Below are 14,847 nucleotides of genomic sequence, written 5' to 3' on the forward strand. Positions count from 1 at the left end.
AAAAGGAAAAGCTCCGTATATAGCCAACACAATTTCTTTTAACAGAGTTTGCAACAGACTATTTGTATTACTCTCTATCACTGATACAAGTGTATATAGCATGCTGTATACTGTACTTGATTTTAGGCAATAACAGAAAAAGGCAGTATTATTTAACACTAGTCACTATATCAGATGAAGGTGGAAATACTATATAGCATGGACTGACATGAAGTCATTTCAGAAGACCATGAAGCTATACAGCTTTTCCCTGGCTCTTTATCTTGGTTTCCGTTTCATGTCTTACGTGATCAGAAAAGACTTTGGGCTTAATTCTGCCATTTTTTTATAAAGCTGAAAAAGACTACCTCTGGGTTTCATTATGGTTTCATGGATTAAGTTCTGAATTTGCCAGTATATTTGTGCCAAAAATTCTTGTAGTTTAAGATTAAAGTCAGAGCAACTTCAATAGCCCAAATAAACTAATAAGCTAATTCAAAGTATAAACTATTAAATGTCTATTTAAGTGTATTTTAAAAACATAAAATATTAGAAAACCAACATATTAGTTTTCAAGACTATATTTTGAGTAACGGGAATGGGGTTTAAATGTGGTATGTGTGGGTTTCCATCTAGATGTTAAAGGATTCGAGATCACCTGTTTACATAAAGTGAAGGTGCAAAACACTTTCCTCTAAAGCATGACTAGTTCTGCTTTACAGCGAGACCATCTGAGCTTTTGTATGAGACACTGTTACTTCATTTCTGCGTTAATACTGCCTTTGTGGCTACCATCTGTTCAGAGACAGAAACATCAACTCTTGGCATTATCAGAGACATTTTCAGATAGGCTCTCCAGGAAAAAGGAATGCATTACTTGAGATTTTATGGGTACTCAAAGAGTTTTTGGCCTGAGTTTCCAAAAGTTCAGAAGAAAACTCATGTATTTAGAGACTAGAAGAAATTCTTGTGCTATTATTTTTTGAAGTGGTAAAAGTTGAGGAAGTTTTTTAACAACAGTTTCCTGAAGTTACTGTTGTGCGTACAAACTGGATGGATGAAGAAGTTTCTCCTTAGAATTTGAAGTCATATAAAGTAACTCTGTGTGCTGTTTTCTCTTTCTGGCTTCCATAGGCCATATCTCTACAATCCACCACTAAGTAGGCTCTGTTTTTTTGGCATTCTGAAAATGCCTTTGCCCAGATAGAAAGCTTGTTTTGTCTCCAGCTAGTAGGCTTCCTGGGTGATTTTGTTCTCAGTGTTTCTACTGCTGCATTCTGCTGTGTTTTTGTGAACCTACTCCCCTTGCTGCTCTGCAGAGTGAAACTGTCTTGCAGCACCATGAAATCAGAATCACAGAATGGTTGGGGTTGGAAGGCACCTCTGGAGATCATCTAGTCCGACCCCATGCTAAAGCAGGTTCACCTAGAGCATATTGCACAGGGTCATGTCCAGGCGGGTTTTGCGAGGACAGAAGAGGGAAGAGTAAGATGCTGGATGTGGTCAAGTCCCATAGCTGTAGATGATTTTGCTTGTTGCCTGCAATGTTGAAGGCTTAATTCTACTGTTTGTTGGTATATTATTTAATCAGGGCAGATAATAGTGCAAAATAATGCTCTTTTAAGTTGTAAGTTAGTTTTTCAGCGTTCAAGCTACTGATTTTCAGTAAGAGAGGATATTTATCTCTGGTTGTATTCAGCAGTGTATCTGGCCTTCTGTGTTCTTAGAAACTAAACGCTGTGAAGTGCTTGATTGCGATAGGTTGCAGAAATCCACATTTTATAGGCCCAGACCAAGGACTCGCAACTGTTTTTTAACACTATGCTACAGATATTAAATGAGTTGAAAACTGGTATTATCTAGAGAAGCTACCAGGCAAGCAGATGGGGGAAAGATGTGAATTGTCCTTGCAGGTTAAACTTAGAAAGTATATTCTTCACTTAGTCTTGCCAGCTTAAAAATGAAGAACAGTCAACTCAGAGCAAGGTTCCTGTATGCTTTCTTTAAAAAAAAACAAACCTCATTTTAGTCTACTTTCTATGATTGTTTTCTAATGGGAGAGAATATCTGAGAGTCTGTGGAAGAGTACAGGGTGCTCTGCTGGTCAGCATCTTTCTTTTGTTCATGAGGAGTGGGAACTGAGCAAACCATTAATTTGTCAGAATGTAGATATATTTAAGAGACTTTCAAAAAAATATATGTGAACCTTCCCTCACTCAATTTATCTGTCTCTTGCTGAACTGACTGGAGAGCCCTTTCTGTGTTTTGTCGACTTGGGTGTCATGGATTGACGGGGGGGAGGTTCTGCCACCCCTCCTTCTAACGAGAAGCGAATCCCAGATAGCTTGGGAGGGAGGCACTGGGTGGCAGTCCAGTGCAGAAGAGGCCAAGAACTATGAAACAGCAGCTTTGTCTGCTTTGACAGTGATTGCTGATCTCTGGATCAGCAGTGTCTCGGTTTCTGACTTCTCTGTGATCCATATTAAATTGCTTTTTACACTGCACTAGGCTAAAACAGCTTGACAGAGTTCATATTTTCATCCCTATATCCAAGATAATGCTGGGGATTTTGAATTGCTGGTGATTGCTTTGCTTTGATTTTTATTATGACAATATGTTTACCAATTTACATTACTGCCTGAAATCCTATATCTATTTCAGACAGCAGTTCTTTTCAAATACATTTTGATCACCAGAAAAACAAGGATGGGGAAAAATAAGTCCCTTTAACCTTCACTGTCCTAAGTGACACGTGAATACTACAAACTCCCCTTGGATTATCATAAGCGAACATGCCTTGTTGATCAACATCAGGAACAGAGCTCTAACTTAGTCCAAGAAATCAATAGTTTGCATTTCTGTTTTCCTTTTTTTATCTTCCATAATTATATTTCTTCCTGCCAATCAGCTGTCACCCTGTAAATAATGCTCTGCTTTCTTTACTTGTCTTTGTTCTGTTTGAAGTTGCAATCACTCTGTACAAATGTAGGTGATGAAAGGCACTTTTAAATTTTATTGAATGATGATGCTAGCTCCTGCTTGAGGGAGAAGAGCGAGGCTGCACTGCACAGACATGTCCTAGCCTCTTTCCATGCCAAAATGAAATTAGGTGCAGCAGCTGCAGAAGCCTATTCAGGGACCATATGACTTACAGGCTCAAAGGAATCATTTAAAGCATCCAAATGAAATAAATCCCAAGTTTATTTAAATTTTTGCATTTCCTGGAGGATCGAGAGAAAAGAAGTCTTTTATAATCTTGATGAACCCCAGAAAAATCACTGTCTTATTTTCTTTTCTGAATTTTAATTTCCCCTCCAGAAAGTCTCTCCTTAGTTCTACCATCCTTCAAGCAGTGGGGTTCTGGCTGGCAGACACTCGGCTGAATGATGAGGCAGGTTTTGCCAAGGGTTGATTATGCTGTCTCCTGTAGCTGGCACAGCTCCTGCAATCCAGCTCAACCTGCTCCATCTTCCACGTAGCAGAGCAGAGTAATACCATAAGCTGTCCATCATGGCCAGCTGCCTTTCTGTGAATCAAATGGAACAAGGTGAAAAATAGGTACTCTGAATTTATATTTTAGACATTCTATCGTAAGGATTTTTCCTTTTAGATTATTTTAGAAAATTTTCTGTAGGAATTTAGTTCTGAGCTCAATGACTGTGTGCTACAAAAAAAAAAAAAGTCTCCTTGAAGTTTTGCAGCTGCATTTAGGCAGGCTGTTAGCTCCACAGTGAGAAGGCTTTCTGGGATCAATGGGACTGCTTTCAGGAGGCAGGTCAGCACAGGCTTGCTCCTCTCTAGCCTTCTGGTCTAAACTGTGCTTTTAGTCCTGCTACCTTCCCATTTAGTCAAGATTCCTTTCTGTTTTTTAAATGGCAGTTTTGTTATGTCTGTCTACAATTAGTGTATTTTTGTGAGACCTTACCTACTGAGGCATAACCAAACTTTTCCTGAAATAATTTAAGATGGTAGAGTATTTCATTCTGTGCTGGTTGCTATTTCAAAACAGTTAGTAATTGTTAAATATGTGAGAGTTTGTCTTAAGAAAAAATAAGACATTTAGCACAAATAGATTGTTTATACAGTGATGATCGTTTTATTTTGATCTATATTTGCCTTTCGTAGGCAATCTGGTACATTTTTGCTTTGTTATCTCTAATACATATGTGAAGGACTACAGTCTTAGGGTTCTCTTGCATGTTTTAAATTCTGAGACACGATTTCATTTAAAATACAATCTGAAAATGCAGAGAAGTGCATAAAATGCACAGAGACAGATAAGATGGATCTAAATTGTTAATAGTATGGATTTCAAGGTGTTCTTTTTTTCTATTTGGATTCCTTTTAACATTATGGACATTTAGTAGCAGGGTTGACACACAACTCGATCACTGTGCTCTGTAGACTCATCCTCTCATGCTTCAGTTCCTGCAGTATTGCCTTATCTGCAGTCCAGGTCTTTGGGAGAATCTGATTCTTCCTTATAAAAACTGCTACATTACAACAAAAATAGAATAAATCCTCTTGAACAATATAAAATTAAAAACTTAGCCAAATCTTTAATTTCTGAGGTGGAAGATGGTTAAGTCAATAACTTGAACTATTACAAGACAGGAAGTAAATTGCAGTTTTCCAGCAGATGTACTTGCCTGCTTACATGGAAAGAAGCCTTTAATGTGAAAGACTTTCTGCGCAGAACAAGAGATAATGGCCGAAGCTGGGTTTTCAGTTGACTTTAGATTTTTTTGTTTGTTTTTGCAAGTATGACTGAGAATGAGCAAACAAAAGGCATGGGATACTTTGAATCTTTTGGAAATGCTGTTCTTTCATCAAACAAAGAATATTTAGTGATGGAAGTTTGCAGTGTTTTCAGCTGGTTAAAGGTGGCAAAATCTTACAGGAAGAATGTTTGTGAAAAGATGCTCTGTGAAATGTTTTAACACTGACAGCAGATGTATGGTGAAAAGAAGTGCTTTTTAAAAATTCTTATTCTTTGAAAAAGCTCGTTTTAAAAAAGGTAGAATAGTCACATTTTATTTCTGGAAATAGATTGGATGATAGTAATCTTCCAAATAAACTACAGAAAAAATCATTACCTACTGCATGTTTCATGCTTGTCTCCTATGAAGAGAGGCTGAGAGAGTTAGGGCTGTTCAGCCTGGAGAAGAGCAGGCTCTGGGGAGACCTTCTAGCAGCCTTCCAGTACCTGAAGGGGGCCTACAGGAAAGCTGGAGAGGGGCTTTTTACAAGGACAGGTAGTGACAGAACGAGAGGGAATGGTTTTAAACTGAAAGAGGGTAGATTTAGATTAGATATTAGGAAGAAATTCTTTCCTGTGAGGGTGGTGAGACACTGGAACAGGTTTCCCAGAGAAGTTGTGGCTGCCCCCTCCCTGGCAGTGTTCAGGTTGGATGAGGCTTTGAGCAACCTGGTCTAGTGGAAAGGTGTCCTTGCCTGTGGCAGGGGGGTTGGAAGTAGATGATCTTTAAGGTCCTTTCCAACCCAAACCATTCTGTGATTCTATGATTCTATGCTTCAGGATTGAAAATTACTAATATTGAATCTAATAAACCTGATAAAAAATATATTTGTTAACTACAAAATAAGTCGTTAACCAAGGTTAGGTCTGAAATATGGCTAATGTATACTTACCTCTGAAGACTGTTTCTCTAGCTTGCTAAGTTCATGCCAACTACTTCAGCAAGTCAGGAATCTGTTGGTAGCTTGTTTTTGAAAATACCTGATAGAGCTAGGTCTCTTCCAACCTGGTTGATTCTGTGATTCTGTGATTATCCTGTCATGGCATGGTGGATGTATGCCTGATAAGGGAGTTAGGATATATTTTTTTTCAGGCTTGCACAACTACATAATCACAGTGGTGTCTCTTGTGAAGGAAACCTGTGCATGCTGATGCTTACTGGATGAATGGCAGAAGTCCCCTTAACCACGGACTGTCTGTTTCTGTGTGGTGTTGTAATATCTTCCACAGATAGTTACTTTTTTTAAGCATCGTTTATGATTACAGAACCATCATAATGGAATAAATACATTTCACATGCACAGTAATGGCTTAATGGCTTTGTTATTAGCGAAAATAACACAAGTTTTGGACTAATCTTCAGTGGATGGGTTCAGTCCAAGGCTGATTTTAAAGTAGTGATCTTTCCATACTGGCAACATCTCAGCTTCACAAAGGTTCATAAAGGGACTGTACCTAAGTCCTGAACTCCAGTAGAGTTTTATTATAATTGTAAAATACAATATTGTAGTTTAATGTAGAAACTTCTTGCTCATTTTCTGTCTGATACCTATTGGCTGGCCCAACTTCCCTCTCCCTGCAAGATGAAATTCTGTTCAGCAAAGTTTCAGTATATGGGCACAGAGAATGCAAACTTCAATTTTACTTGCCTGGAGACATATTCCCACAATGAGAACAGCTTAGAAATTGTGGGAGAGTCTTGAGTTAGGCCTATCTATACTTCTTATGCTTATTTCTCATAGTCCTGAAGAACATTTTCTCTCCTTTTTAGGTTTATCATGGCCTATTTTCTTCTTTGGGTTACTCATTAGAATCAATAAATATTACCCAGCCATCACTAGTAATTATAGATAAATACCCCCAAACATGTTTACCTCAAAGTGACTTACTTTAGTAATAAATTTTTAATTGCTGCATACACTGACATAAAAAATAGCTGCTCTATAAGCATTAATTGAAATGACAGCAGAAACAAATGAGTACTTGATAGTGTAACTGGTTTAAAAGGTGGTCAAATGTGGGTATGATTAGCTTATGATGTATGGAAAGAAAAGTAATTAAACTAAGAACAATGGCATTAAATTACATGTTGAGTAGAAGCTTTAGATTTTAATTAGACTAGCATACATGCTTCCTTTTCATATTTTTTTCCTATTCACATAGCCAGAACATAATTCATTTCGACATCTCTGACTGTGGTAACTACTAAACCAATTTGTTTCACATCATCTTTTCTGTTCAGGGTATTTTTCTAAGGGGTGTTTTGATGCATCTTTGGATGTAGGATGGCTGGAATCCTAATTGAAACCTGAGGATGAATTGAATGATTCAGATTCTTTTTACTCTGGTGACATAGATACACAGTTTGCTGAGTGGCAGCTCTGTAGGTAGTCTACATTAAGTCAAATTATTTTTCCTTTCAGGTGACATCAAACAAGCTGTCACGAAATAATCCATTTCTTAGCAAATTTCATTCTGTTCTACCCTTTTACAACTCAGTTTTTCAGTACAGATGTATGTCTGTCCAACTGATTTGCAGCCCTTCAGTAAAAATCACATCCAGTTAGAAACAAGAGGACTATTGGTGATAGAAAATGATTTAACCTCTTTTGTTCAGGACGGTTTGATCCAGAAGATGTTTGAAAGTTTGTATTTAATCTTCACATCAATACTGTCATGACTGATGGGAGACTGGGGATAGCAGGCAGGGGCTGGGAGCAGCTGCAGCCCCTTCTGTTTCTTAGAAATCAAATGGGTGAAATGAGGAATTCTCAGCCCAGTTGTGCTGGGAAAGCCAAATGTCTGTGCTGCCTTGCTGCTGTAATCTGTCAAGGCGGGGCATTTGTGATTCTAACTGACATAAATTCTGAGATGATGAATTTGGGTCTTTTGTTTTTCTGGCATAAAAGAAGGGATGAGAGGGAAAGAGAGGGAGTGAGAAGAGATATTGATTTGTTTACACTGTAAAATACGTGGATTTGGGATTTATGCTTCCCATAACAGAATGTTATGAGAGCACTGAAGGAGTTTTCCCCTAGTATTTTCTTTGTATGTTTTTTCTGGGCTGATTGCATACAAATGACCAGATACTTTTGGTGGTCAGACCTGCTTCCAAATGGCTTTGTAAACTTTAGTACCATCTGCTTATCAGCTCTCAAAATGGGGGAGAAGGGTGGATTATTACATATTGCGCCTATTTGCTGACAGTCCTTGATACTGAACCTTGCTCAGACCACCAGACAGTCTTGCCATATGAGGAATTCCCAGCTTTCATATTGTTTTCATAAAATTGTACACGTTGTATTGGTTTAAATTTGCATTTGCTTGATCTCTCTGTGCTTGGCAGCTCTATTCCTGAGGTACTTCCAGTTATGACTTTCCCGTGTCACCATCTGATGTTTTGTGTGTGCAATTGTTTCTTTCACAATTGGTTTCCAGGGCAGTTTGATTTGTGATAAGGGATATGTAGTAATTCAAAAACTACATTTGAAGAGCTGGGAGTAAGCACCAGCATGTAAATTCATGTTTACTAGTGAGTCGGTTCAGTATAGCACCATGAAAGGTTTGTATGATCAAGGTTTATATGATCAGTTTTATTAGAGGATGCCGTCTCGTTGATTTGGTGTTCAACCAAAATGAAGCTATTTGAGTGTTGTTGGTTTTTGTATTTAGAAAGTAGTAACACTATTTCATCATTACATTACAAAAGCCATAACCATAATCTATATTTAATTCTGCCATTCATCAGACCTTTTACATGCCTTAAGAGAAACACAAAATCTAGTGATATTAAATTGCATCTCTAATGAAATAGTATATTGAAATGCGATCATGCTACTGATGCTATTTTACCATTTTTTAACATACGTTAACGAGTAAGAATGTTTTTTTTTTAAAGAAACAGTGGATGTATCTAACCAGCATTACTGTTGGACTTCACCTCAAATGTAAAATATTTTATTGAAGAGGTGTAATAATAGTTAGCATCATCACTGCTGTCATCTTGAGTGTCTTCACTACTAATTTCCTAGGATACGTTAAAAATATTATCCTTAGAATTACTACTCTTTTTTTGCCTTGAGGTGAGATCTTCGATTTTAGCGTATATCTTTCAGGATTGTACTGTAGTTTTTGCCTACTTCCGTAGCAGCCTATTAAAGAAATCTTCATTGCGTGATTTTACTCTTTGTCTCTGCTTTTCCCACTCTCATTTTGTCTTTATCTACACACTTGGCAACCTTATTTCTGAATCACAGTTGGCATTGTCAAAATGTAGACGGCTCATAATGTCCATGATCACCAGCCATTTCATCAGGCTTTGGATAGGGAGCAGTTTGGCAGTCTTTTCCAATCACAAGATTAGTGTTTGCACCTAATTCTTCAAGCTGACCTTCATTTAGGAGGTTCTTTTGTTAGTTTTGATTCACGCATGCAGAATATGATTCTTCTGTTCTTTCAGTCTTTTGGGTTCCAGGAAGATCAGATTTATGGGAAAGCTGGCTCAGTAACTGGTTGGTTGAAAGCTGTACTTTGAGCCTATTAACCTCTATTATACCCGCAGAGAGCCTTTTTACCCTTTTTCTTTGGCTTAGATTACACCTGTCAAATTAGATTTCAGATACTTCTGCTTTTTCCCGTTGTCAATGGGACAAAGCTTCCTTTGCAGTCTAGTCTTGAAGGTTAGATCTTTAGATTTTGGTGCTGGCAAATATTATGAGCATGTACTTTATTTGTGCAGTATTTCACCTTTCAGAGACAAGGTGAAAACACAGTTTAGAATTTCCAGTCTAATATTTAACTGTTATGCACCTTAATCAAACATATAACACAAAAGATCAATAGATTTTTGCTTCGAGTTAACTCTGAGGTCAGTATATACAAGAAACTGGGGAATAAAAATTATTTCATTACCGAGGCAAATCATTTAGCTTATAAATTTTTAATGAAAGGCCATAAATAAATCTACAGATCAAGTTGAATATCTTCTACACTCACTACTGTGAAACTTTTTACAGTCCATAAATTTACTTAAGCAGTATTTAAAACGTGTCAGGGATTTTTTTCCAATAAGAAGATAAGTGCAGGCACATTTTTCCTCCTACAGATCTTCTGCTCGGCAAGATGAGTGTTTGATTGAAACATATTGTCTGTTCTGTGTGCATAATATAAACCATGCAGAAACTTTTGGTCAGGGTTTTACCAAAAGGCTACTCAAAAGTATATTTTAACCATGTGTCTTAGTTTTATTATTTGAACTTGAAATACGCAGCTTTTGGCAGGTTCTGCTGAGGTAGGATCATTTTCTGTACGCCTAATCTTTCTGGTTGAAGAGATTTGGTTATTGTAGTATTTTGGTTGTGAACAGAAAAATCATCAAGCAGCTTACTGGTGCAGAATGGAGCCACTCTCACCTCTTGGATGATATCAGCCTCAAACATGTGCTTTCCAAAAAGTACCTGTTTCTACTCAGTTTTGTTGCCTTTATCTGTGAGTCTTCTACAGCTTTGGTCCTGATTGTATGAGAAACCAACTATCCGTCCTTGTCCTCACCGTGACAACTGAAATCGGATGCCATGTCCAAAATGACTTTCCCTATTACTTCTAGTCTGGTGTGATGACAGGGTGTCCTACAGCAAGATCTTTAGCTCTGAAACTTTCCTGCTTGCTCTGACACTTTCCTGGTTGCTCTGACAAAGCAATTGCAGCCTTTTCATTAGGATGTGGTACCATGATCAGCTTTTGTCCACAAGTGTTTACTTGAAAAAGATTGGCAAAGCAGGAGAGGACAGTTTATTTGAAGGAATGCCCTATTTATTTATTTTATTTTTGAAAGGGGTAAATGTCTCTTGATTTTTGGATTGAACGGCGCTAATGTGCCATGAGAATAACCAAGCTAAGTTAATGGCAAGAGGTCAGGATCCTGGTACCAAAGGTAGGGTCTGCATTAATAGTGGGGGGTGAGAGAGAGCATGTGCAGAAACCACCTGGAAAGGGATTTATACAATTACAAAAAAATTCTTCTCCTTGGGTTGTCACACTCATCCACTTGCCAAGCCATAGTTGGGGTGTGGTTTTTCTGTTTGTTTTTTTTTGTTTGTTTGTTTGTTTTTTCTTTTTTTAAACAGCAGCAGAACAATGCAAATGCATTTGTTTTTAAGTCAGCGGGAACACTTGTTACACTTAAAATCTTTCTACTTAAGAAACATTTTAGTTTTCAGGCTAATGTCTGCATGGGTGAGGAGGGATAGTGGGCAGGTCTACTATGTAATCTTTTTGTTTATAACTTTTTAAAAAAAGATCATTGAAATAAAAGCAATTATTTTAAGGAAATCACTGCTAGCAGATAGCTGACTTGTGTCTTCCATTGCAGCTGCACTCTGAGTGTTACCCTGGAGCAGGCGATCATTCTGGCTCGGAGCCACGGGCTACCTCCTCGCTATATCATGCAAGCTACAGATGTCATGCGCAAACAGGTAAGATGGTCACCATGGGTAAGATCTTGATGTTCCCTAACAAGACACGTTATCATCAAACAAGAATGACTTGACCAAACATTTTTTAACCATCTTAAAGTTGTGTAATGTCTGTGTGAGTTTTCTTAAGTTTGGGTATTTTGTTGGTTTTTTTAATTCTCTTCCTTTATTGTTGACTGAAAGGTGTTGTTTTTTTTTTAAAAAAAAAAAAAGGAAAAAGCTGTTTTTAACCAGATGCTCGCTTTCTCTGTATGTGTAAACGGATCATAATTTTTACAGGGTTATGATTTTACTTAATGATTTTTTGTGTGGTAAGTACTGTGGCATCACCTTACATCGGAATAGTCTGTTGAGTAAGACAATCTTTATTTTAATACATACTATCCATAAAAATAACTTAAGATTATTAACTATTGTTAATAAAAAGTGACTTGTACTGAATGAAGTGGAAGTGTAGGAGGGAAGGGGAGAAATAACTACTGTGGTTCTTAACTTTCCAGGCAAGGTTCCTGAGGACAATGTGCTTATTTCAAAATAATGTTTTCTCCTCTTTGGTCATCACAGAATCACAGAATGTTAGGGATTGGAAGGGACCTCGAAAGATCATCTAGTCCAATCCCCCTGCTGGAGCAGGATTGCCTAGACCATATCACACAGGAACGCGTCCAGGCGGGTTTTGAATGTCTCCAGAGAAGGAGACTCCACAACCTCTCTGGGCAGCCTGTTCCAGTGTTCGGTCACCCTCACCGTAAAGAAGTTTTTCCTCATATTTAAGTGGAACCTCCTGTGTTCCAGCTTGCACCCATTGCCCCTTGTCCTGTCAAGGGATGTCACTGAGAAGACCCTGGCTCCATCCTCATGACACTTGCCCTTTAGATATTTAAAAACATTAATGAGGTCACCCCTCAGTCTCCTCTTCTCTAAGCTAAAGAGACCCAGCTCCCTCAGCCTCTCCTCATAAGGGAGATGTGTCATAATAGAATATTAGGATTTAGAGGCTGTTTTGGATAGATAACCAACTCAACATGAACTCTTAGTGCTCAGGTATGACAAAAAATGCTGGATTAAAAGGAAATATCAACTGAAAATGGGGGATACACTCTACACAACTTTTCCTAGAATATCTTGTTATCAGATAAATACTTTCAAAAGGATGTTTGGAATTTTGGAAGAAGTTCAAAGGAGAGGAGTAGAATGATCCAGAGGTTGTTAGAAAAGGCTTATGAAGTGAAGATTAAAGAGCTCAACCTATTTAACTGATCAAAGAGAGGTTGAGTGGGGGCTTAATCACTCTGTGTGCATATGGAACATTTCTCACAGCCTGTTGTAGCTTTCAGCCTTATGACAAAAGCATAAACAAGATACAGGATGCACTCAATTTTGAAGTGAAAAAAAGATAATTAAATATTGGAACAATTAATCACAGATAAGACCAGATTCATAATTTCTGGTTTTTAGTTTGCATCTAATTTTATTATTTTCGTTAATTCTGCTACATATTCTGTGCAGCAATCACAGCTGTACTTCTAACTTGCTGTAGACAAAAATACACACATGCTAGATCAGATCTTTAGTCTGTTAAAGCAATTGTGTAGATATTCTCAAGCCATAGATTCTGATCAATTACATGTAAGTGCTGCCACTTAACATGGATACATCAGAGTAATTAGTCTCATTCCTTTTCATATCGGACTTTCACTTTATGTGGTGCATAAAGTAAATTTCTTTGGTGAATAAATATGCTCAAGGTTCTTGAATCAGATCATGTAGGTCTGCTCAGGAGTTACAGCTTTAACTTGACTTGAAAAGAAAGCTACTGCTGTAGAAGGATAAAGTTGCATGTATAGGTTGATATGTCTGCTCCTGAAGTTACAGACAAAAGGCAGATCTGGGTATTTTGCCGTCAAAAAACATGAATGTAGAGTTTTGCATATGTCTGCTTGCAGGATGTATTCTGTCAGAGAGTGCATTTGCAATGTACAGTTCTAGACCATTTTCAAAAATGCTGATTCATTTGTGGTTCTTCTGGAGTTTATTAAATGAAAAAGAAAGACACAATGAACGTGACTTGCATGTTTTTTAGCGGCTGTAACTGTAGTTGCTCAAATAGAGATGTCGAAAGAAGCCTTCAGTGAGGCTGCATTCTCTGAAGTAAAACAGCAGGTGATCAATAGCTGTTAAAGATACCAATATCTCAGTACCACCCACAGACACTGCAAAAAAGTCCACTAATATATCAAGCCAGACTTTTTTTCCACACATTCTTCCTCTTGCAGAAAACCACTATGGCGTTTAATACAGTAATAATCTTTTGTTGTAATTTTAAATCAGTCTTGGAGTTCTGTAGTAGAAATACAACCCTCCATTAAATTCTAATTTTGGAGTTTTGGAGTAATTTCAACAACACACTATGGTATTTTCTAGAAACCTGTTCCTGATTTAATGTTTAAATTATCTGTAGGATTTAACTGTCAGGAGCATAATGCAGGCCATAAAACTTGGGGTGTGGGGAATGCTTCTTGGGATTTGATGCAGAACATTTAGTTAAGGGCAATACATGTGTCTTTTACCTGGCTTAATATAAAAAAAAGCAACCAAACAAAAACTTTGTTAGCCCATTTACACCCTGAATCTTCTGTGGAACAAAGAGGTTAGCTACAGCGAGGTGCAAATGAAAGGACACCTATTCCATCTGTTCTTCTGGAGAAGCCACCAATGTTAGCTCCTAGCAGTATCAGCTTTCAACAAGGGGAAATTCTCTCTACTTGAAGCTGATACTTTCCAGCTTGGGGCACCAGTACTGAATAACTGGAGATACCTGATTGAATGGATGACCCCAGGAAAGTGGTTTGTTTTTTTTTTTTTCTTTTAAATTGAATGATAATGTTTAACAAGACTCATAATAGCCCCGACTGTATTGTTGGAACAATTTTCAAAGTAATTGCCCTGTCAGTTATAATTAGGTATTTGCAAGCACCTGTTCTGCGACAACTAAAGGAAAGAGACCAGCTTGTGAGAGTTGGTATGAACGTGGGTCTGCGGGATGGTTTTAGTTAAGTGGTTTCTGTTCTTCATCTGCCAATCCAGTCTATATTGATTTTTTTTAAATAAAAATTTTGACAAAATGTCCCAACTATCTTTTAGTAACTTTATTTACTCATGTATATTTATTCATGTAAACATCTGTACCCACAAAATACTATGTAAAGCATCCTGACAGGAGCGTGTCTTCAGGATGCAGCAAATTTCAGAGAGATCAGGGGCCTGGGAAAGGAGCTGCAGGAGGGCACAGGGGTCTGAGGAAGAAAGGTAACTAAAAAGCTGATAAACAGAAAAGGCTAGGAGAGAATTTGTGTTGTCTTTTAAGTGAGTAATCGTTTTTCCATGCCTTTTCACGAGTATAATAACAGCACTACATTTTGAATAATTCTTATAAGAATTGTATTGATTTAGAGCTCTTTGAGCAAGGCTTTGAGAGAATCTGTTTTCTTTATGTAACTGGTTCTTGCTATCCTTAAATTAGTATGTAGCTTGAAAACAAACCTATCATTTTTTCTCATGGCAATGAGAATACTAGTTCATAAATGAGAGTCCAGATTGATGGTGGTGTCTCCTCAGAGCTGCCAGCATCTTTCA

General features: G+C 37.6%; 1 protein-coding gene across 1 annotated transcript in view; it reads left to right on the plus strand.

Moving 5' to 3' along the window:
* The window catches only part of PREX2 (phosphatidylinositol-3,4,5-trisphosphate dependent Rac exchange factor 2), a 199,009-nt gene that overhangs the window by 170,661 nt on the left and 13,501 nt on the right, over positions 1-14,847 (plus strand). The window contains exon 39 of the mRNA XM_068396145.1: positions 11,109-11,211. Within this exon, the coding sequence (XP_068252246.1) occupies positions 11,109-11,211 (103 nt within the window). The remainder of the gene's footprint in view (positions 1-11,108; positions 11,212-14,847) is intronic.

This window comes from Nyctibius grandis, chromosome 3 (genome assembly GCF_013368605.1).
Source record: "Nyctibius grandis isolate bNycGra1 chromosome 3, bNycGra1.pri, whole genome shotgun sequence".
Taxonomy (NCBI): domain Eukaryota; kingdom Metazoa; phylum Chordata; class Aves; order Nyctibiiformes; family Nyctibiidae; genus Nyctibius; species Nyctibius grandis.